Below are 23,872 nucleotides of genomic sequence, written 5' to 3' on the forward strand. Positions count from 1 at the left end.
GACCATGGTTTTCTTGACGCTTATAGTCAAGGAGAACAAGTTACAGGTACAGGAGAGACTGTCTATGAGTCAATTAAACAACTAACTAGAGAGGAGGCTCCAAAAACATCCCTATCCTCAATGATGGTAGAGCCCAGCACATCACTGCAAAAGACTAGGCGGAAACATTTGCAACCAGGAAGTGCCAAATGGATGATCCATCACAGCCTTCTTCTGAGGACCCACCATCATAAATGCCAGTCTTCAGATAATTCAATTCACTCCATATGCTATCAAGAAATGGTTGAAGGCACTGGATACAGCAAAGGCTATGTATCCAGACAACATCCCAGCTATAGTACTGAAGACTTGTACTCTAGAACTAGCTGCACCCTTAGGCAAGCTGTTCCAGGTCAGCTACAACACAGGAATCTACTTGACAATGTGGAAAATTTCTAGATATGTCCTGTTCACAAAAAGCAGGACAAATTCAATCCAGTCAATTACCGTCCCATCAGTCTACTCTCAACCAGTCCGTCATTGACAGTGCTATCAAGCAGCAATTACTCAGCAATAACCTGCTCACTGATACTCAGTTTGGGTTCCACCAGGGCCACTCAACTCCAGGCCTCACTACAGCCTTGGTCCAAACATGGACAAAGGAGCTGAATTCCAGAGGTGAGGTGAGAGTGACTACCCTTGACATCAAAGCAGCATTTAACTGAGCGTGGCATCAAGGAGACCTAGCAAAATTTAAGTCAATGATGATTGCGCAGTATTCAGTACCATTCACATATCCTCAGATGCTGCATATGGGCAAGGACTGCTGCAGTAGACCTGGACAACACTCAGGCTTGGGCTGATAAGTGGCAAGTCACACACCAATTCTTCAAGTGAGAAACAGCCAAATACAATAAGTTGAGAGAGGAGGTGAAGAGGAAAATAAGACCGACAAAGAGAGAATAGCAGAATAGAATGGTAAACAACATAAAAGGGAACCCAAAAATCTTCTATCGGCATGTAAATAGAAGTGGGTAGTAAGAGGTGGAGTGGGGCTTATTAAGGACAAAGAGGGTAATATACGCTTAGAGGCACAGGGCAAGGCTCATGTAATCAATGAGTACTTTGTATCGGTGTTTACTAAAGAAATCTGACAAAATAGCGGTGGGAGTAGAGGCAATAGATAGGGTAAAAATTGAGAAGTTGCTGGTACCAGAAAACTGGCTAGGCTTAGGGCAGACAAGTCACCTGGTCCGGATGGATTGCATCCCAGATTGCTAAAGCAAGTGGGGGTGGAGACAGCGGAAGGGATTGCTATCATCTTCCAATCTTCCCCGGATACGGGGGAAGTGTCAGAGAATTGGAGTGGGAAATGTGACACCCCCATTCAAGGAAGAGTATAAGGACAATCCTAGCAACTACAGATCAGTTAGTTTATCAGTAAGGTTATAGAAACAATAAATCGGGGGAAAGACCCAAGAATTAAGGATAGCCAGCACGGATTTATAAAAGGCAGATCATGCTTGACTAATTGAATTTTTTGATGAAGTAACAGAGAAGGTTGATGAAGGAAATGCAAAGGCTGGATAACAAAATTCAGGCTCATGGAATAGGAGGGTTAGTGTCCAATTGGATAAAAATTTGTTTTAAGGACAGAAAACAGCGAGTCATGGTAAGTGGATGTTTTTCAGACTGGAGGATGGTAGACAGTGGTGTTCCCCAAGGGTCAGTTCCAAACCCTGCTGGTAGATTCGTCTGTCCAATTAATCTAACAGCACAGATGTTAGGACAATGCCTGGAGAGCAACTGCTCAACCTGCAGCCAAGGTTTCAGCATTTTTGTCCATTTTGGTCATCAGTCCACCTTGGACATTAGCTTAGACACGTTAGCCCAGAGGCTGTATAGCCATGACCTAAATTACATGAAAAATCCTGTATAACTGCCACCTGGGGACATTCCAAATTTTGTTGCAGGAGCTCAGCCTTCAGGACAGCGATGACTGGGGTCAGTTCATTCAGTTTGAGCATTGACAAGTAAACCTAATACTCTTCATCAGACATGCTGTTTGTGGGAAGATCAACATCAGTATCCTACATTATTTCAGATTTCCAGCATCCGCAGTATTTTGCTTTTATTTCAGTATCCTACTCCTCCTGCTTAAGGCTGCCCCCTTCCTACATGCTGGCTGAAGTCCAAGTAAGCTCCAATCTGGCATCAAAACATTAAGCAAATACACCAAGCACACAGCTTCCCCAAAACAAATCCATACTTGCACGAATTCCTCAGGATTGTGGAGAATATAAAATGATGAACCTCACCTCTTATAAGCTAGTCCTTTTTTACAGTACGCTCGAGAAGGGGTATTTTAGATTCATATACTCCCCATATTTGTGAACTTGCACCTGCTGGGAACTGTCTTGATATTATGGAATGGTGGCAGGGAGGAAAAGGAATATTAAGACGAAAAATCGACAAGCTGTTTATGACTAGTCAAACATCCACCCTACCCTGCTTTCTGCTTCTTCTTCTTTGGTACATCATCATCAGATCCCCGTCTGCCACGACCCCGAGATCCCCTCTTGTCTTTCTGACCTCTGCTTTCTAAAAAGGGGGAAAGAGAGAAGCAGGTGAGATGTGCATGTAAATAGAGTGTATATGTAGCTCGATTTGTCAGTCAGTTTTAGCATTTTGAGTTTCAACTCATCTTTTTCTCCTGTTGCCAGTTTATAGAGGGTTTGAATTTATTCTTTACCCTCATCTTAGAGAATGTATTTTTTTCATTTTACATGTATAGCAAAAAGAGGGATCTTTCCTGGACACAATAAAAATAGAAACTGCTAGAAATACTCTGCAGGTCTTGCAGCATTTGTGGAGAGAAACAGAGTTAACTTTTCAGGTCAATGACCTGATGCAACTTTCCACACCAGTGTTTCTGATATTTCTTCAATTTTCCTCACCCAAGGATTCCCCCCAAACTGTGGCTGACAGAGCCCTCGACCGTATTGGTGCCATCTCCCACACTTCTGCTCTCACCACTTCCCCTCCCTCCCAGAACCATGACAGGTTCCCCGTGTCCTCACTTTCTACCCTACCAGGCTCTGTAATTAACAGATCATCCTCCATTTTTGCCATCTCCAGCATGATGCCACGAAACACATTTTCCCTCCACTTTCAGAATTTCGAAGGGACCGTTCCCTCCGCTCCTCAATTACCCCAAACATCCTCCCTCCCCTTTCCATGGCACCTTTCCATGCAAGCGCAAGAGATGCAACACCTGCCCTTATACCTCCTCCCTCTTCACTGTCCAAGGCCCCAAACACTCCTTCCTTGTGAAACAGTGATTTATTTGTATTTCTTTCCATTTAGAATATCGTAGTATCACAGCTCACAATGTGTTCAGCTCTACAGTGGGGAGACCAAATGCAGATTGGGTGACCGTTTTGCAGAACATCTCTGTTCAGTTCACAACTGTGACCCCGAGCTTCCAGTCGCCTGTCATTTTAATTCTCCAACATGCTCTCACACTGACCTCAGCCTCCTGCAGGGTTCCAATGAAGCTCAATGCAAGCTTGAGGGACAGCACTTTATGGCTCAACATTGAGTTCAACCATTTCAGACTTTAACCTCTGCCCCCATTTTGTTTCCTTTTTCTTTGCAGGTTTTAGTTTTACTGTCTTGTTTTTCTCTTTTGCTTTTGGGCAGCAGCTGTTCATCCTTCTGCCATTCACACCTCCTCTAGACACATCTTTTCTTTCTTTACTTGTCTCGTTACCACTCCCTTTCGCCTTGTACCACCACCTTTTTGCCATTTAATCTTTCCTGTCTTCCACCCTATCACAGACCTTCCCTTTTGTTCTTTTTCCAACACTCTCCCCTTTTACTTGCTTAAAGCCCATTACATTTCTAACTTTTCCCAGCTCTGATGTAAAGTCACAGACCTGAATTCTGTTTCTCTCTCCCCAATGCCACCAGACCTGTTAAATATTTCCGGTATTTTCTGTTTTTATTTCAGATTTCCATCATTCGCAGTATTTTGCTTTTGTTCCCTGGACACAGTTTTATTTCTTAAAGGCAAGAGTCCAAATAAGTGGCCCGAGCCACAAATCTCTGGTAACTTCATATTTCTGACACCTGCTTCGATCCTGCACTCCCAAAAATCAGTGTGTGGCCGCTCAACCCTGAGTTAGCTTACAAAAAAACCCAGACATTCATTTATGGTAACAGAAATACAACTGCAGTTCCTTTACTGAGCATAACTGAACAAAACAGGGAAGCAGAAGAGAGTAATCTGGGAGAAGTCTGCATCAGGATCATTAAGTTGATTAACACAACAATTAATTAATCTTTATCGAGTGGGTTGCAGCAAGTTTTCTCCTTATTGAGAGAGAGAGATGGTAAATGGATATCCTTCTGGGCTACTTGAAATCTGCAGTCCAGCTAGCTTCATTGTCATGGTTCAAGGCTGATATGTGGTCATGAATAGTAACATCAAAGAAAAAGATGACGATATAAACAAAAAAGACAGACGTTGCATGAGGCACAATTCTCTGCCAGCTTCATATTTCTGGCATCCATTGGAAACCTGCGCTCTCCAAAAAAAAAAATCAGTGTCTGGCCTTTGGACACCAAGTTAGTTAGCAAAGCCAGTTTTAAATAGAATTAAAAGTTCCCCAAAACTGAGACTGGTAGATGTTTGAAATAAAAACAGAAAATGCTGGAAACACTAAGGAGGGCAGGCAGCATCTGTGGAGACAGAAGCCAACATTTCAGGTCTGTGACCTTTCATCAGAACTGGCAAAGGTTTCCTCTAAGGACTCCATCCCATTCTCCGACGCATCTGCTCTGGTGATGCAACCTTCCACAACAGCGGTTCTGACATGTCTTCCTTTTTCCTCAACCAAGGATTCCCCCCACTGCGGTTGACAGGGCCCTCAACCGTGTCTGACCTATTTCCCACACTTCTGCCCTCACCCCTTCCTCCCAAAACCGCCACAAGGTTCCCCTTGTCCTCACTTTTCACTCCACCAGCCTCCACATTTGAAGGATCATCCTCCGCCATTTCCGCCACCTCCAACATGATGCCACCACCAAACGCATCTTCCCTTCCCTAGCCTGTCAGCATTCCGAAGGGATCATTCCCTCCACGACACCCTGGTCTACTGCTCCATCACCCGACACATCGTCCCCTTCCCACGGCACCTTCCCATGCAATCGCAGGAGGTGTAATACCTGCCCTTTTACCTCCTCTCTTCTCACCATCCATGGCCCCAAACACTCCTTGCAGGTGAAGCAGTGATTTACTTGTACTTCCTTTAATTTTGGTATATTGTATTCGTGCTCACAATGCAGTCACCTCTACACTGGGGAGACAAAACGCAGATTGGATGACCGCTTTGCGGAACACCTCTGCTCAGTCCAAAAGCATGATCCTGAGCTTCTGGTTGCTTGCCATTTCGCCACACCCCCCTGTTCTCATGCCCACATTTCTGTCCTTGGCCTGCTGCAGTGTTCCAGTGAGCATCAACGCAAGCTCAAGGAGCAGCATCTTTGATTAGGCATTCTACAGCCTTGTGGACTCAACCTTGAGTTCAACAATTTCAGAGCACAACTGGCCTTTTCTTTATATTTTTCTATTTTTTTTTTAATTTTATTATATTTTTTTTTAACCACGTGCCTGTTTTTTCATGTGAGCAGAGCTGCTCATCACTCTTCCATTAACACTCTATCTGGACTAATGCTTTGTCTTTCACCACAAGCATTAACACACTCTTTGCCTTTGGCGCATGACAGCTTTGTTATTTAATTCTCCTACCTTCTGCCCTATGACACACCTTCTCTTTTGTGTTCTTCCCCACCAACCTCCCCCCACCGCTTAAAACCGAATTCTTTTCTAACCTTTGCCAGTTCTGATGAAAGGTCACAGACCTGAAACATAAACTCTGCTTCTCTCTCCACAGATGCTGTCTGACCTGCCGAGTATTTCCAGCACTTTCTGTTCATATTTCAGATTTCTAGTACTGCAGTATTTTGCTTTTATACTGATAGACGTTTGTTCAGCAACAGTTTTAAGGGTTACAGAACCAAGGTGGATAACAGATCAGCCATGAACTAATTGAATGGTGGAACTGGTGTAGAACTGAATTTATTTTATTATAGGACTATTAGAACTTAGTTGTCATATCCTTAAGTATATCATTTAAAATTGTATTCTAGATGTAACATAACCACAAAAGCATGATGGATAAGCTCTGTCGAATGTTAGTTAGAGTTCTCTACAAATCATGACATGTTGAGAAGCGATAAAAAGGACTAATTCAGATTATGTAAAGATCCTTTGTTTAAAAGTTATTAGAATGTGGATAACCCCAGGGGGGCTGTTAGCCTTTTAACCAGAAAAGACTGAAAAAATGTCCCGTTTCATAGCTATTTGGCTAGACAAGTGCCTATCAATCTCGTTAAGTGGTCATTTTGATGAATAAACAAGGAAGCACGAATCTGGAGCCCCCCTGAATGGCAATGACCTAAACCAGGTTCAAGGTACCATTATGGAAGGGCAATTAGGTAATGACTGACCAATCAGATGGATAGAAACAGGGTTTTATCCAATAGGGCACACAGCCACGCTGGGAAGTGTATAAAATTCGCTACATTTGCTGACAACGCAACCACTAGATGGCACAGTACAGGCAAATGTGCGCTGTCTGCGACGTCTCAGGCAGCTGCCAGTAATAAAAATGACTGCTCAATTTCACACAAAAAAGCAAAATTGAACCCAAACCCACTCGCCCCTCAATGGCCTTGACTGCACCTCCACACCCCAACAGTACCCCACTTCCTCCCACAATAGCCATTTCTCTTCTCTGCTCCCTCATGCACCGCCTTCTCGCCACTCCATCCCTCCTTCCCGCTCGCCACTTCATCCCGCTGCTCCCACCTGCTCGCCACTCCATCTCGTCATTCTCTCCAGCATCATTCTGCTCGCCGTTCCCTTCCGTCACTTGCTTCCCGCCTCGCCGCCCGGAGAAGCAGTGGGATGGAGCAAGCAGGGTGGGATTGGCGAGAGGGAAAGCAGCGGGACGGGGGAGCAAGCAGGCGGGAGCGGGATGAAGCGGTGAGCAGGGAAGAGAAATGGCGATTACGGGAAGGAGCGGGGATTACTGGAGGGAGCAGTTGAGGCGGCGACTGCGGGAAGGAACGGGGTACTGTTACATTCTAGGGGCGGCACAGTGGCGCAGTGGTCAGCACCGCAGTCTCACACCTCCAGGGACCCGGGCTCGATTCTGGGTACTGCCTGTGTGGAGTTTGCAAGTTCTCCCTGTGACCACATGGGTTTTCGCCGGGTGCTCCGGTTTCCTCCCACAGCCAAAGACTTGCAGGTGATAGGTAAGTTGGCTGTTGTAAATTGCCCCTAGTGTAGGTAGGTGGTTGGGAATATGGGATTACTGTAGGGTTAGTAGAAGTGGGTGGTTGTTGGTCGGCACAGACTCGGTGGGCCGAAGGGCCTGTTTCAGTGCTGTATCTCTAAAATTAAAAAAATTTTTTAAAAATTAAAATTTAAAAAAACTGTTGGGGGGATGGAGGCGGTGAGGTAACATTCCGACATTATGATATCTGACATCATTACACGGTGATATCGACGTGTGTATGGGTGGACTCATACTATCAAGCTGGCAAATGCTCGGGCACACCGATGACGCGGTGATCACTCTGCGCATGCTGTGTTGTCAGGAGACACTCCGTATAAAATAAGGATCTGTAAGATGCTAAGCGCACATCAAGAGGAGAAGACAGAAAACAGACAAGAGACAAGGTCCCTAGTTAACTGGAGGTTGAGGACCGGTGTTCCATCGTGAACGCAAATGCTGATCGCTATCCTTTGCTAAGTATTACAATTTTGTGCTTATTGTGGAAAACTTAATAAAGTCTGTGAAGCTTGTGAAAACACCGTCGTACCCATGTGGTTCCATAGCTAGTCTGAGCTGGAAGTCCCTTTGAGATCTACTCTCCCAACTTAGTCAGTAATTGACCAAGTCTTACAATTAAATTAAAGCAAATGTCAGATCTTACACAGGCTGGAGACATCAAATGGCCTACTCCTGTTTCTATGCAGGTAATTTTCTATTGAATACCATGGATCTCTATTTCAACATCATTTTCTGCTTCAAAAAAGTTAATACCATTACTTACTCTTATTACCTCTTCCTCCTGAGCTTTCATAGTCACTCGATTCCAACTTTTCCTTCAGATCAGCTTCAAACCTAGCCAGTTCAGCATCCAGCCGCCTGATGTGTTTATCAACCTGCCATAAACAAATAAAAAATTTCCTACACAGTGAAACATAACTTGTGTGTTCAGATATTCAAATGTGCATCACTGTGACAATATGCCTTGAAAATGAGACAAAGAATCTGAGACAGGGAGGTGGAAAATGTCACACCTTTCTATCACTCGGGCACCTAGCCCAACTGACACTTACGTGCCTCAGATGCTACTACATCAGAAGATAGTCATTATTGGAAATTAGGGATCTTTGAACACACAGCAATACTGTTCCACTTGAAAGCATCAATGCTCCTTTGGCAGATGAATAAAATAACAGTTTTGAAATTATATCACCTTTTCAGTATGCAGAACAAAAGTAGTATTATTTTTACCTTGCTATGTCATTTCTGTCTGTACTATGCCCTGTATACTGAAGGGGTGATGTAATTTCAGAATGGTGCTGGCAGAACAACACATGAGGTAAATGTGGAAAGATGGAAAAATGAAATACCCGGCTGGTCAGAAAAAATTACAGACACCTATATGTCCAGATATAATTTGCAGTATTTCCAATTTGCCCCACCTCAATGTCCCAGTTCTCTTGTGGTACTATTGTCATACTAGACAGTTTGAGGTACTTTCAGAATTTGTACTAATTTAGTGCATAATGTGTGGTTTAGTTCATTTGGATTGCACCAAGAAAGCTGCTTTTTTTGCAGTTTTATGTAATGTCATGACTTGGGGAAATGGAAATATATAAACCATGAATATTTTAGAAACATTCCTTGGACTATTGGAGCATTGCACATGCAGTGATTAAAAAGCCATTGTCCATCAGGTCCATTTCCTGCACAGAGTATGTAAAACCCACCTAATGACACTTTGTGAAATGCTGCTGCATTACCCTAACCCCAAGAATTAATTAACCTTAGGTTCCCTGCAGACTAACAGACCACCTACCATTTCGGGCAGCCATAAAGGCGGGGCTAAAGTGTGGCGAGTCAAAGAGACTTAGCAGTTGGCAGGAAAAAAGACAGAAGCGCAAGGGGAGAGCCAACTGTGTAACAGCCCCCGACAAACAAATGTTTCTGCAGCACCTGTGGAAGAGCCTGTCACTCTAGAATTGGCCTTTATAGCCACTCCAGGCGTTGCTCCACACACCACTGACCACCTTCAGGCGCTTACCCATTGTCTCTCAAGATAAGGAGGCCAAAGAACGCTAACCCCAAGAATTAATTAACCTTAGGTTCCCTGCAGACTAACAGACCACCTACCATTTCATACGTGTCCATTGCTAACTGCACTTTGTCATCGCTGTATTCTCTGCATTTATTGTAGGCAAGCTGAATCTTCTTCAGTTGATCAACCCGTTGATTCAGAGACAGTTCCTTCACGTTTGATATATATTCAGTTGCCAATTTGTCGATCTCGACTTTTTTATCTGCAAACAGCGAGCAATGCAATTAGACAGGTACAAGAACACAGTGGCGCAGTGGTTGGCACCGCAGCCTCACAGCTCCAGGGACCCGGGTTCGATTCCGGGTACTGCCTGTGTGGAGTTTGCAAGTTCTCCCTGTGTCTGCGTGGGTTTCCTCCGGGTGCTCCGGTTTCCTCCCACAAGCCAAAAGACTTGCAGGTTGATAGGTAAATTGGCCATTATAAATTGTCACTAGTATAGGTAGGTGGTAGGGAAATATAGGGACAGGTGGGGATGTTTGGTAGGAATATGGGATTAGTGTAGGATTAGTATAAATGGGTGGTTGATGTTCGGCACAGACTCGGTGGGCCGAAGGGCCTGTTTCAGTGCTGTATCTCTAATCAATCTAATCAACATATTTAGTACCCTCTACATATATGATTTATCACCTCCCCATACGCCCACACCTCCCTCTACTCCCATTAATAATTCACTGCTCTCAAATACACACTTTTGCCCATCAAAAAATAAGATGTAAAAATTGAGTTCTTCATTGTCTTACTTCTTTTTCACCTATTTGTGCATCACCACCACTCCACCTCCGCCATGAAATGTTGATTCCTCCTGGGTTATTAATCCAAAGGAAGCAGGTATTCTTTACTGCATCACCCAAATGACCATGATTTACACAGAACACAATGCTGGCAAGATCATTAGAATCATACAAAGAAATTTACAGCAGGAAAGGAGGCCATTCAGTCCATCATATTTATGCCAGCCGAGAAGTAGCCATCCAGCCTAATCCCACTTTCCAGTTCTTGGTCCGTAATCTTGTAGGTTACAGCACTTCAAGTGCACTTCCAAGTAATTTTTAAATGTTATGAGGGTTTCTGTCACTACCACTCTTTCAGGCAATGAGTTCCAGATCTCCACCACCCACCATCTGGATAAAAACATTTCCCATCAAATCCCCTCTAAACCTCCTACCTCTTACCATAAATCTATGTCCCCTGGTTATGGACCCCACAGCCAAGTGGAATAGGGCCTTCCTATCCACTCTATCTAGACCACTCTTCAATTGGGTCTCCCCTCAGCCTTCTCTGTTCCAAATTAAACAACCCTGGTCTACCCAATCTTTCCTCATAACTAAAATTCTCCAGTCCAGACAAGGTCCTCATAAATCTCCTCTGTATCCTCTCTAGTGCAATCATATCTTTCCTCTAGTGCAGTGACCAGAACTGCATGCAGTACTCCAGCTGTGGTCTAACAAGAGTTTTATACAGTTCCGGCATAACCATCTAGCTTTCGTATTCTATGCCTCGGCTAATAAAAGCAAGTATCCCATATGCCGTCTTGACCTCTTTATCTACCTTTCCAGACACTTTCAGGGATCTGTGGACATGCACTCAAAAGTCCCTCTGTTCCTCCACACACACAATCCTGCCATTTATTGTGTATTCCCTTGCCTTGTTAGCCTTCACCTCACACTTCTCCAGATTGAACATTTGTCACTGTTCTGCCCACCTGCCTATCCCAGTGTTATCTTCCTGCAGTCTACAGCTTTCTTCTTCATTACCAACATCACAGCCAATTTTTGTACCGTCTGCAAACTTCTGACCATTACCTTTTGCTTTCAGACTCTGAACCAATTTTGGAACCAACTTGCTTTCGATCCCATGGGCTTTTACTTTCATGACCAATCAGCCATATGTGACCTTATCAAAAGCCGCACTAAAATCTATAAAGATCAACCCTCTTTGTTACTTCTTCAAAAATTTCAATTATGGTAGTCAGACGAGACCTTCCCTCATTGATTAATCTGTGTCTCTCTCAGTGGAGATTTAGCCTGTCTCTCAGAATTTTTTCTAATAATTTTCCCAACACTGGGATTCGGCTGACTGGCTTGTCATTAGTTGGTCTACCCCTTTCTCCCTTTTTAAATAATGGTACAATGTTAGCTGTCCTCCAGTCCTCTGGCAGCAAACCTGTAGCCAGAGAAGATTGGAAAATGCTTCCCTTAACAGTCTAGGATACATTTTATCTGGGCCTGGGGATTTATCCACTTTTAAAGATGTTAAACCCCTTATTTATCCTCTGTCACTATGTCATTTCCATCTAATATTTCACACTCCACCCCCCCAAATTGCAAAACCTGTATCACACACTCTTCTGTGAAAACAGATGCAAAGTATTCATTAAGAATCATAACCAACTCCTCCGTCTCCACACATTACCCTTATGGTAACAAATAGGCCCTACTTTCTAGATATCTTCTGTTCATAGAGTCATAGAGTTATACAGCACAGAAACAGGCCCTTCAGCCCATCGTGTCTGTGCTGGCCATCAAGCACCTAACTATTCTCGTCCCATTTTCCAGCATTTGGCCCATTGCCTCATATGCTATGGCATTTCAAGTGCTCATCTAAATACTTCTTAAAATGTTGTGAGGGTTCCTGCCTCTACCACCTCTTCAGGCAGTGTATTCCAGATTCATTCCACCCTCTGGGTGAAAATATTTTTCCTCAAATCCCCTGTAAACCTCCTGCCCCTTACCTTAAATCTATGCCCCAAATCTATGTTCTTTATGTATTTATTTTTTTAAAAACTTTGTGCATTCCTTGATTTTACTTGCCAATAATTTTTCAAGCCCTTTCTTTTCCTAATTTCCTTTTTTTAATTTCACCCCTACACTTTATACTCCTCTAGGTTTTCTACAGTACTGAGCCTTTGGTATATGTCATAAGCGTCCCCTTTTTTTCCTTTATCCTCTCCTTTAAACTCTGATATCCAGGGGACTCTGGATTTGTTAGCCCCACTTTATGTCTTGAAGGGAACATACTTGCTCTGAACCCTCTCCATCTTGAATGCCTCTCTCTCATCTGGCACTGATTTATCTTCTAGTAGCTGTTTCCAGTCCGATTTTGTTAAATCGCATTTAAGCTTAATAAAATTAGCTTTTCCCCAATGCTGCATTTAAACAACACAACGACTAGGTGGTGCAACCTGTCACTTTTTATTATTTGTTTGGGGATGTGGGCTTTGCTGGCTAGGCCAGCATTTGTTGCCCATCCCTAATTGCCGTCGAGAAGGTGATGGTGAGCTGCCGTCTTGAATCGCTGCAGTCCTTGGCATATAGGTACAATGCTGTCAGGAAGGGAAATCAAGGATTTTGACCCAGCGACAGTAAAGGAATGACGATATAGTTCCAAGTCAGGATGGTGCGTGGCTTGGAGGGGAACTTGCAGGTGGTGGTGTTCCCATGCATCTGCCGCCCTTGTCCTTCTATGTGGTAGAGGTCGCAGGTTTGGAAGGTGCTGTCGAAGGAGCCTTGGTGAGTTGCTGCAGTGCATCTTTTTTTTGATACTCACTGCTGCCACTGTGCGTCAGTGGTGGATGGGGTGCCAATCAAACAGGCTGCTTTGTCCCAGATGGTGTCGAGATTCTGGAGTGTTGTTGGAGCTGCACCCATCCAGGCAGGTGAAGAGTATTCCATCACACTCTCGACTTGTGCTTTGTAGATGGTGAACCGGCATTGGGGAGTCAGGAGGTGAGTTACTCGCCACAGAATTCCCAGCCTTTGACCTGCTCTTGTAGCCACAGCAATGTGGCTGGTCCAGTTCAGTTTCTGGTCAATGGTGACTCCCAGGATGTTGATAGTGGGGGATTCAGCGACAGTAACGCCATTGAATGTCAAGGGGAGATGGTTAGATTTTCTCTTGTTGGAGATGGTTATTGCCTGGCACTTGTGTGGCATGAATGTAACTTGCCACTTATCAGCCCAAGCCTGGATGTTGTCCATATGGACACGGGCTGCTTCAGTATCTAAGGAGTCACGTATGGTACTGAACATTGGTCAATCATCAGCGGGCACCCCCACTTCTGACCTTATGATGAAGGGAAGTTCATTGATGAAGCAGCTGAAGATGGTTGGGCCCAGGATACTACCCTGAGGAACTCCTGCAGTATTGCGGAGTAATGCGCAAATACAGCCTCATCAAATGAAAAGTTAGTATCTGCGACGCCTCAGGGAGCTGCCAGTAATAAAGATGGCACTGTTCAATTTGACACAAAAACGAATTAAACCCAAACCTCCTCATTGGCTGCGATCACCGCCTCCATCCCAGCCCCAACAGTCCCCCGCTTCCTCCCGCCATCCCTGCTTCTCTTCGCCAATCCCTCCAGCGCATGTTTACTCACTCCCCACCACCTCCCCTCGGCAGCTCACTCCCCATGTTGCCCCATCACCCCTCAGCTGCTCGCAGCTGACCTCGCCACTTCAGCCGTTCGCTTCCTGCCTCACCACCGGAGAAGCAGCAGGGAGCAAGCTGCCGGGTCGGGAGGTGGCGGGGAGGTAGGCGGCAAGGCCAAATTGAGCCCTGAGTGGGAAACTGAAAGTGGCGATTGAGGCAGGGATGGAGGGAGAGAGCGGGATTCTGGTGGGGGGAATGGAGGCGGCGATTGCGGCTATTGAGGGATGAGGACGTCATTGCACGGTGACGTTAGTGTGCGCATTCATACTGGCAAATGTTGACACATACTGATGACATCCATGATTGCTCTACACATGCTCTGCGTTGTCAGGAATCATTCCCTTCCCCATTTGAGAACTTTTATTCCTGCTTTTTGTCCTTTACCATAACTACCCTAAATTTAACTGAATTATGATCACTTCCACCGAACTGTTCCCCAACTGACGCCCCTTCCACCTGTCCAACTTCATTCCCTAAAACTAAGCCAGAACCATGTTGAGGTTGCTACGTACTGGCTAAAAAAGTCCTCCCAAATGCAATTTAGGAATTTTGCTCTCTCTGTGCTAAAGGCCTGCTACCCGACCCGAACCCGACAATGTGTCGGGTTCGGGTCAGGTCGGGTCACTCTTCTGGGTCCGGCTTTTGGGCTCGGGTCGGACACACATGGTATGCCAGACTCTGAGTCTGCGCAGTGAGCATCTTGATGACATCATCACGCTCATGCTGCAGCAGTGCAGCTTCCTTCCATTCCATCCATCCAAAAGTGCTAAGTACAGTGAGTTGTGTCGGGCTCGGGTCGGGCGTGGGAAAAAATGAAAGGACTCGGGCCAGGTTGGGCTTGGGTCCGATGTGGTTCTCTCGGATTCGGGTCGGGTTTTTTTTTCCAGACCCGAACAGGCCTTTACTCAGTGCCTTTCACACCAATTCTATCCCAGTTAATATTAGGGTAGTTGAAATCCCCCACTATTACTGCCCTACTGTTTTTGCATTTCTCAGAGATTTGCCTACATATTTGCTCTTCTACCGCCCTCTATTTGGGGCTGTATAGTGATTGCCCCTTTTTTGTTCTTCAGTTCAACCCATGTGGCCTTATATGATAGAAGGAAGTGGACAAACTATTTAACCCTACAAGTGCGCAAAAGCAAGACCTAGACGGACAGAATAAGGTACAGAACAAAAATGTTAAATCTAGTAATTTCTTCCTTTAAGCAAGGTATATACAGAAACAGCAATGACCACATAAGTATTTAAAGGATAATTTGAATAATAACCACAAAGTTCTCGTTATCCAGAAATGTATCTGCCATTTGTAATTCAGGTAGCTTCCAGATCCTGTTCCCTTCAATTGGGTAAAATGGAGCATGTTCTCCCTGTGCTTGGAAAAAAAATTAATCAATTCATTAAAACAATGTCAGAAGCTATATCTACAGGGGAAGCCTGAGCCTTGATTTCATACTGGTTCATTTTTAGGACAAAGAAAGTAGCCAGGCCATTTATATTAAACACTGAAGAAAAGGTAAAACACAGACTCCAACATCTTGTAGCACACTTGGTATAATTTAAAAAGCATAAGTGTGCAAATACCATGGCTACAAGAGCAGGTCAGAGGCTGAGAATTCTGCATTGAGTAATTCATCTCCTGACTCCCCAAACCCTGTCCACCATTTACAAGGCACAAGTCAGGAGTGATGGAATTCTCTCCACTTGATGTAGGAGTACAGTTCGATAACATCCAGGAAAAAGCAGCCCTCTTGACTGGCACCCCATCCACCACCTTAAACCTTCACTCCCTCCACCACTGGCGCACAGAGGTAGCAGCAAGTTTAAGAAGTTTGCAGACAATACAAAAATTGGCCATGTGGTTGATAATGAAGAAAAAAGCTGTAGACTGCAAGAAGATATCAATGGACTAGTTAGGTCGGCAAATGGAGTTCAATCTGGAGTAGTGTGAGGTAATGCATTTAGAAAAGGCTAACAAGGCAAGGCAGAGGAGATTTACAACAATGAGGCCTGAACTGGAGAATTTTAGTTATGAGGAAAGTTTGGATGTACTACGGTTGTTTTCTTTGGAACACAGGAGGCTGAGGGGAGACCAAATTGAAATGTATAAAATTATGAGGGGTTTAGATAGAGGGGATAGGAAGGCCCTATTCCCCTTAACTGACAGGTTCATAACTAAGGGGGCATAGGTCTACATAGGACATAGGACAAGAGTTAGGAGATTTAGAGGGGATTCGAGGGGAAATTTTTTACCCAGGTGCTGGGTGGTGGGGATCTGGACCTCACTGCCTGAAAAGGGTAGTAGAGGCAGAAATCCTCACATTTAAAAAGTAATTGGATATGCACTTGAAGTGCCATATCCTACGAGGCAATGAACCAAGGAGGACAAAGGCAGCAGACGGATGGGAACACCACCACCAGCAAGCTCCCTCCAAGTTACAAACCATCCTGACTTGGGACCATATCACTGTTGCTGGGTGTAAATCCTGGAATTCCCTCCTAGCAGCACTGCGGATGCATCTACACCACATGGACTATAGCAGTTCAAGGCGGCGGCTCATCAACACCTTCTCAAGGGCAATTGTGATGGACAATAAATGCTGACCTTGCCAGTGACACTCACATCCCATGAAAAAATAAAAAAATTTAGTGGGCAGGTACACAGGTTGCTAAAGGTGGCAATGCAGTAGAAGGCGATAAAAAGGCAGATGCAATTGGTATTGTATCTAAAGGCACAGAATACTAAGCAAGCAGGTAAGTTAAACTTGTACAAGACCACGAAACATTAACTCTGCTTCTCTATCTGCAGATGCTGCCAGACCTGATTATTTCCAGCACTTCCTGTTTTTATATCAGATTTCCAGCATCCACAGTATTTTGCTTTTATAGTACAAGACCACAGTTAGATCTTTTAGAGGACTTCAAGAGGGACGGTAGCATTGCGGTAATGTTACTGGACTAGTAATCCAGAGGCCTGAATTTATGCTCCAGGGACACGAGTTCAAATCCCACCACAGCAGCTGGAGGAATTTAAATATGAATAAAAAGTTCACCTGAAGATTATGCTTTGTCTTAAATACCCTTGTGCTGATATTAAAAAAAGTTTAAGATATAGAATCAGTTTGGGTAGAGATAAGAAATAGTAAAGGTAGGAAGTTACTTGTGGGAGTAGTTTATAGGCCCCCTAACAGTAACCACACTGTAGGATAAGGTATGCAGGAAAAAATAATGGGGGCTTGTGTGAAAGGTACAGCGATAATCATGGGTGATTTTAATCTACAGATAGATTGGACGAATCAGATTGGCAAAGGTAACCTGGAAGATGAGTTCATGGAGTATTTTCGGGACAGTTTCTTACAGCAGCATGTTCTGGAGCCAGTGAGCAGGCTACTCTAGACCTGGTAATGTGTAACGAGACAGGATTAATTAATGATCTCATAGTAAAGGCAGTACTAGGTAGCAGTGATCACATGATTGAATTTCACATTCAGATTCAGGATGAGAAGAGTGGATCTAAGACTAATGTTTTAAACTTAAATAAGGGTAATATGAGGGTTTGAGGACAGAGCTGGCTAGAGTCAACTGGGAAATTAGTTTAAAAGAATCGGTCACTAGGGATGCAGTGACAGACATTTAAGGAGATATTTCATAAGTCAGTAAAGATACATTTCAGTGAGAAAGATAAACTCTAGGAGAAGGACATCAGTGGCTAACTAAGGAAGTTAAAGATATATTAAATTGAAAGAAAAAGCGCTCAATTCAGCGAAGACTAATGACAGGTCAGAAGATTGCAAAGAATATAAAAAACAGCAAAGTATGACTAAAAGAATAATGAGAGATAAATTAGATTATGAGAAAGTAAGAGTTTCTACAGGTATTTAAAAAGAAAAAGAGTAAGTAAAGTGAGCGTTGGTCTCCCAGAGTGAGAGTCTGGGGAATTAATAATGGAAAATAAGGAAATAGCAGAGGGAGGAATTGAACAGATTTTTTGCATCAGTCTTCACTGTAGAGGATACAAATAACATCCCAGAAATAGTTGTGATTCAAGAGTTGAAAGAGAAGGAGGAACTTATAACAATTACCATCACCAGTGAAGGCTACTGAGAAAATTATTAGAACTAGGATGCATTGGTTTTAATTTTCCAAAATTTCCTAGATTCTGGAAAGGTCCCATCAGATTGGAAGATAGCAAATGTAACTCCACTATTCAAGAAAGGGGGAAGACAGAAAACAGGAAACTGCAGGCCAGTTAGCTTAACATCGGTCATAACGAAAATGCTGGAATCTATTATTAAAGGAGTTTATAGCAGGTCATTTAGAAAATCTCAATGCAGTCAGACAGAGTCAACATGGTTTTGTGAAAGGGAAATCATGTCTGACTAATTTATGAGTTCTTTGAGGAAGTAACAAGCAACGTGGATAAAGGGGAATCTGTGGATGTGGTGTACTTGGATTTCCAGAAAGATTTTGACAAGGTGCAACATCAAAGGTTACTAAACAAAATAAGACCCCATGGTATAGGGTTAACAGATTAGCACGGATAGTGGATTAGTTAGCTAACAGGAAAATAGAGTAGGCATAAATGGGCCATTTTAAGGTTGGCAAACTGTAACTAGCAGAGTGCCACAGGGATCAGTGCTATTTACAATCTATATCAATGACCTGGATAATAGGACAGCATGTATGGTTGCTAAATTTGCTGATGACACAAAGATAGGCAGGAGCGTAGTTGTGAAGAGGACACAAGGCGTCTGCAAACGGATATAGGTAAGTCTAAGTGAGTGGGCAAAGATTTGGCAGATGGAGTATAATGTGGGAAAGTGTGAACTTGTCCACTTTGGCTGAAAGAATAGAAGAGCAACATATTATTTAAATTGCGAGAGACTGCAGAACTCTGAGATGCAGAGGGATCTGGGTGTCCTAATACACAAACACAAAAAGTTAATAAGCAGTTCAGAGAAGGTTCACTTGACTGATTGCTGGGATGAGAGGGTTATCTTATGAGGAAAGGCTGGCCAGGTTGGGTCTGTATTTATTGGAGTTTAGAAGGAAGAGGGGTGATCTTATTGAAACATTTAAGATCTTGAGGGAACTTGACAGGGTGGATGTTGAAACGATATTTCCCAGTGTGGGAGAGACTCAAACTAGGGAGCACAGATTAAAAATAAGGGCTGCCCCATTTAAGAGAGAGATGAGGAGAAATTTGTTCTCTCAGAGGGTCATGAGTCTGTGGAACTCTCTTCCCTGGAGAGCACAACAGGCAGGGTCATTGAATGTTTCTAAGGCAAAGGTAGACAGATTCTTGACAAATAAGAGAGTCAAAGGGTATCAGGGCTAGGCAGGAAAGTGGAATTGTGTCCACAAACAGATCAGCCATGATCTTATAGAATGGCTGAGCAGGCTCCAGGGGTGGAATAGCCTACTCCTGCTCCGGGTTCGTACGTTCGTAAGATCATTAAGGGTTACGACAGGGTAAATAGATTCAGATTGTTTCCATTGATCAGAGAGACAGTAATGAGGACATAAGTTTAAGATAATCACATAAGCAGACTGCATGAGTACCTTCAAAAAGGATTGCATGATTGCTTTAAAAAAAAAAGGAATATTAAGGGTACTGGAAGCAAGCAGGAATGAAAATGAGATTAGAATCAGTAGCAAGTACAGGAGAAAACTAGGACAGACTTAATGCGACAACCACAATTCTGTTGGAAAACGTTCCAACGCGCACTGCTTACATTTCTCATTTTAATAAGTTGAAAAAAAGCTTTGTGGGATACTGCTCAAATTTGAAGTATTGGAAAATACTTTGCAGAACTGCTACAGTTTTCTATATATTAGAGGTTCCAATTAAAAGCTAACAGATACCTTTTCACACCTCAAAGCCAAAATCTGAAAACTCACTGCTGCACTGCACAGCACAATGAAACCCCAACCTGCCACCGCACCTCCCCCCCCGCCCCCCCACCACCACCAAGACTCTAGGCTGGCCACATATTTTCTAGTCGCCTTGTACGCACCTTCAGTTCTCTGGTCCAGGTCTCGCATCAGATGGAAGATCCGCTGAAGTTCACAGGGAAGATTTTCAATACCTGTCAGAATGCAGAGGTGGCTTAAGTTTTCATTTTCACTACAAGCATATTTTCAAATTAAGCATCTTAACTTTTATTGAATGAAATGGGTACCTTTTGAATCCTACATTTACAAACTCTCCATACTCATGAGTACATTTTAACTTTTTTCATTGTATGAACTGGTCATTCAGCTCGCTGCTGTTTGTGAAATCTTGCTGTGTGCAACAGACTGCCACATCTGTTACCATAACAGTTCAACATAAACAAAATACCTGGTACATGAAGCGTTTTGAGAGCTGCACGAAGGTGCTAGATAAATCCAAGGGTTTTTGTTTAATGTTTTGCCCATGCTTTCAGATCTAATACATGAAATAATACAAAGAGCAACAGGAATAGAATCCTAAACTTATGAAACTGTTTTTTATTTTTAAGAGGAAAATAAATTAAAACTGACACAAATTAGTAATCAAAGCTTCTCATAAATGACAGGACCCTGCAGATTCCAACCCAACCATTCCTCCAGCAGACTTCCTGTTATACTTCCCAATACCCCTTTTCCAATAGATTCTCAATTAAATCCCCTCCCCGACACACAAACACTCCCGCTGTGTTTCTCCCATGTTTTGTTGGAATTCACCATCCGTTGCAAATCACTGATCCTACTGTTTGCAGATCACCGCCCACTACCCCCACTGTTGCAGATCAATGCCCCCTTTGTCCCCACTGTTGCAGATCAATGCCCCATTGCCTCCACTGTTACAGGTCAATGCCCCCATTGCCGCTACTGTTGCAGTCTCCCAATTGTTTACATATTTGCAGCCTGTTGCAGGCGGGAAAGGATAATTTCTATACGCATGCGCAGCGCGGGCCGAACGCAGCCTGGAACTCTGGAACCCCCTCCCCCTCACTTTCCACAACCTAAAGGAAACTTCTCCCTTCGCCAGACAGCGGCAACGGTTTGTGCAGCAATACCAGAGGAGCCGGACCCGCTTTGGCCGGGCTGAGCACTGGGCCACACTGTCTACACCCCGGGGCCAGGCTGCCAACAGCTCGCCACAACCCATTCCCCGGGGATATAGCGGCCCGCCAACTAGGCGGGCCGCTGCGACTGTGTGTAAACCTGCACTGGACAGAGAGCCCGCCGTACTCACTGTCCAGGTAATGTTCCAGGTACATCGCGGTCGCCATCTTGTCATCCTTTCAACCCGCTCGCACTGAGCATGCGCGCCGCCGGCCCGTCACCATGGCAACCCCGCCCAATTTAAATAAAAACAAAATACTGCGGATGCTGGAATCTGAAATAAAAACAAGAAATGCTGGAACCACTCAGCAGGTCTGGCAGCATCTGTGAAAAGAGAAGCAGAGTTAACGTTTCTGGTCAGTGACCCAATTTAAAGGCCATTTAGCAGGAATGGACGCCGCCTGTGCACAAATCTGCCGGTGCCAGAGAGCCGGACCGTACAGAGGTCCAGGTGTCAGTGACAGAGAGCCCTGGGAGCCAGACCATACAGAGGTCCAGGTGTCAGTGACAGAGAGCCCTGGGAGCCAGACCATACAGAGGTTCAGGTGTCAGTGCCAGAGAGCCCTGGGAGCCAGACCATACAGAGGTCCAGGTGTCAGTGCCAGAGAGCCCTGGGAGACAGACCATACAGAGGTTCCCGTGCCATGCCAGAGAGCCCTGGGAGCCAGACCATACAGAGGTCCAGGTGTCAGTGCCAGAGAGCCCTGGGAGCCAGACCATACAGAGGGACAGGTGCCAGTGAGCCCCAACTGGGAGCCAGACCATACAGAGGTCCAGGTGCCAGTGCCAGTGAGCCCTGGGAGCCAGACCATACAGAGGGACAGGTGCCAGTGAGCCCCAACTGGGAGCCGGACCATACAGAGGTCCAGGTGCCAGTGCCAGTGAGCCCTGGGAGCCAGACCATACAGAGGGACAGGTGCCAGTGAGCCCCAACTGGGAGCCGGACCATACAGAGGTCCAGGTGCCAGTGCCAGAGAGCCCTGGGAGCCGGACCATTCAGAGGTCCAGGTGCCAGTGCCAGAGAGCCCTGGGAGCCGGACCATACAGAGGTCCAGGTGCCAGTGCCAGAGAGCCCTGGGAGCCGGACCATTCAGAGGTCCAGGTGCCAGTGCCAGAGAGCCCTGGGAGCCGGACCATACAGAAGTCCAGTGCCAGTGAGCCCCAACTGGGAGCCGGACCGTACAGAGGTCCAGGTGCCAGTGCCAGAGAGCCCTGGGAGCCGGACCATACAGAGGTCCAGGTGTCAGTGCCAGTGAGCCCCAACTGGGAGCCAGACCATACAGAGGTCCAGGTGCCAGTGCCAGTGAGCCCCAACTGGGAGCCGCACCATACAGAGGTCTCCTCTTTCCTGATTGCCTGACAGACCTGTGCTTGTTTGTCCCCTTCCCGGCTGTGATACCATTTTAACATATTGATGTGGCACAGCCTATGCTTTTTCCTACGATCTGGGGTGTCAATTATATAATTCATCTGGCTAATTCTCTTTACTACTCTGTACGGACCACTGAACCGGGCTTTCAATGGTTCTCTGGGCTGAAATGTTCTGGCCTTGGCATGTTTATCTCCCAGCCTTTTCATAGTTGTCTGGGAGGTTTTTATGTGTTCCTGATCCACCACACAGGCTCTCATGAGCCGTTTCCGGAACGTGGAGATGTAGTCTAACAGGGAAGGCTCGTCCCTGTGTCCTAAAAATCTCTGTTTAATTAGTTTTAGAGGACCTCTCAACTTGTATCCACAAACTAAATCAAAGGGACAAAAGCCAGTGGACTCATTGGGTGTGCCCCTGGTGGCAAACAGAAGAAATCCCTGCCTTTTGTCCCAGTCATGGGGGTACCCATAGCAGTATGCCCTGATCATTGTCTTTAGGGTCTGGTGGTACTGCTCCAAAGTCCTTTGTGGCTGTGGTGGTAGGCTGAGGACTTTAGCTGGGTTATACCCAGATTGCCCATGATATTCATAAAATTGATGTCCTGATCCAACTGGATCTCAGCAAAGAGCCTATAATCGGGTGAAGAATTCGGTTAGCCCTTCCACCACTACCTTGGCAGAGATAGTTCTTAGAGGGATAGACTCTGGAAATCAGATATCCACATCCATAATGGTGAGAAGATACCGGGACCCCCTTTTTGTTTTCAGCAGGGGCCCCACACAATCCACCAGCACTCTGCTGAATGGTTCCCCAAAAGCCGGTATGGGAATTAGGGGTGCAGGCTTTATTGCAGGTTGGGGCCTCCCCACAACCTGGTACATGTGGCAAGTCTTACAGAACTCCACCACATCCTTGTGGAGTTGTGGCCAGTGAAAATGCTGTCTGATGTGGGCTTGGGTTTTTATGATACTGACATGTCCAGCCATTGGAATCTCGTGGGCAATTCTCACTATTTCCCTATGGTACCTCTGCGGCACCACTACCCGGTGAATCACTGTCCACTCTTCGTCTGCAGGTCTGTGAGGAGGTCACCACTTCCTCATCAGCACCTCATTCTTTAAATAGTAACACTCTGGAACTCCCTCTGCTTCAGCTTCAGTTTGGGCAGTCTCTGCTAAGTTGGCTTGCTGATCCTCAACCATGGAAGACCTGCTGAACACTTCCTGTGGTTTCTCTAAATTCCTGTAGAAGGTTTCTGATAACCAGACAGTAGGGTTATCTGTCTGCAGTGCCAGTTCAACCTCCTCTGATGGAGCTTGTTTGGCTATGGACTGGGTCACCACACAGACAGGAAAAATGCCAGGGACCTTTTCCTGTAACTGCTCTATCTCCCTGACCTCTTTCAGTCTCCCTAAAATCACTGGGGAAGCTACCATCTTCACCCCCACCAGGTCATTATCCTTCAACAGATCGACCCCGTCCACAGGCAAACGAGTGACAATC

The 23,872-nt window shown here is 45.1% G+C and overlaps 1 protein-coding gene across 2 annotated transcripts in view; it reads right to left on the bottom strand.

The window, feature by feature from the left end:
• The window catches only part of ing5a (inhibitor of growth family, member 5a), a 46,049-nt gene extending 24,843 nt beyond the window's left edge, over positions 1-21,206 (bottom strand). The window contains exons 1-5 of one of the 2 annotated variants that reach the window (XM_068041765.1): positions 21,131-21,206; positions 19,926-19,997; positions 9,516-9,682; positions 8,176-8,278; positions 2,487-2,580 (exon numbers count right to left, since the gene is read on the bottom strand). In XM_068041765.1, coding sequence (XP_067897866.1) covers positions 2,487-2,580; positions 8,176-8,278; positions 9,516-9,682; positions 19,926-19,997; positions 21,131-21,167 — 473 coding nt within the window. In that variant the 5' untranslated portion in view covers positions 21,168-21,206. Of the gene's footprint in view, positions 1-2,486; positions 2,581-8,166; positions 8,279-9,515; positions 9,683-19,925; positions 19,998-21,130 lie in introns of both variants that reach the window. The other variant, XM_068041764.1, reaches the window with a different exon arrangement.
• Between the last annotated feature and the right edge of the window lie 2,666 nt (positions 21,207-23,872).

Source organism: Heterodontus francisci, chromosome 11 (assembly GCF_036365525.1).
Source record: "Heterodontus francisci isolate sHetFra1 chromosome 11, sHetFra1.hap1, whole genome shotgun sequence".
In the NCBI taxonomy this organism is placed as follows: Eukaryota; Metazoa; Chordata; class Chondrichthyes; order Heterodontiformes; family Heterodontidae; genus Heterodontus; species Heterodontus francisci.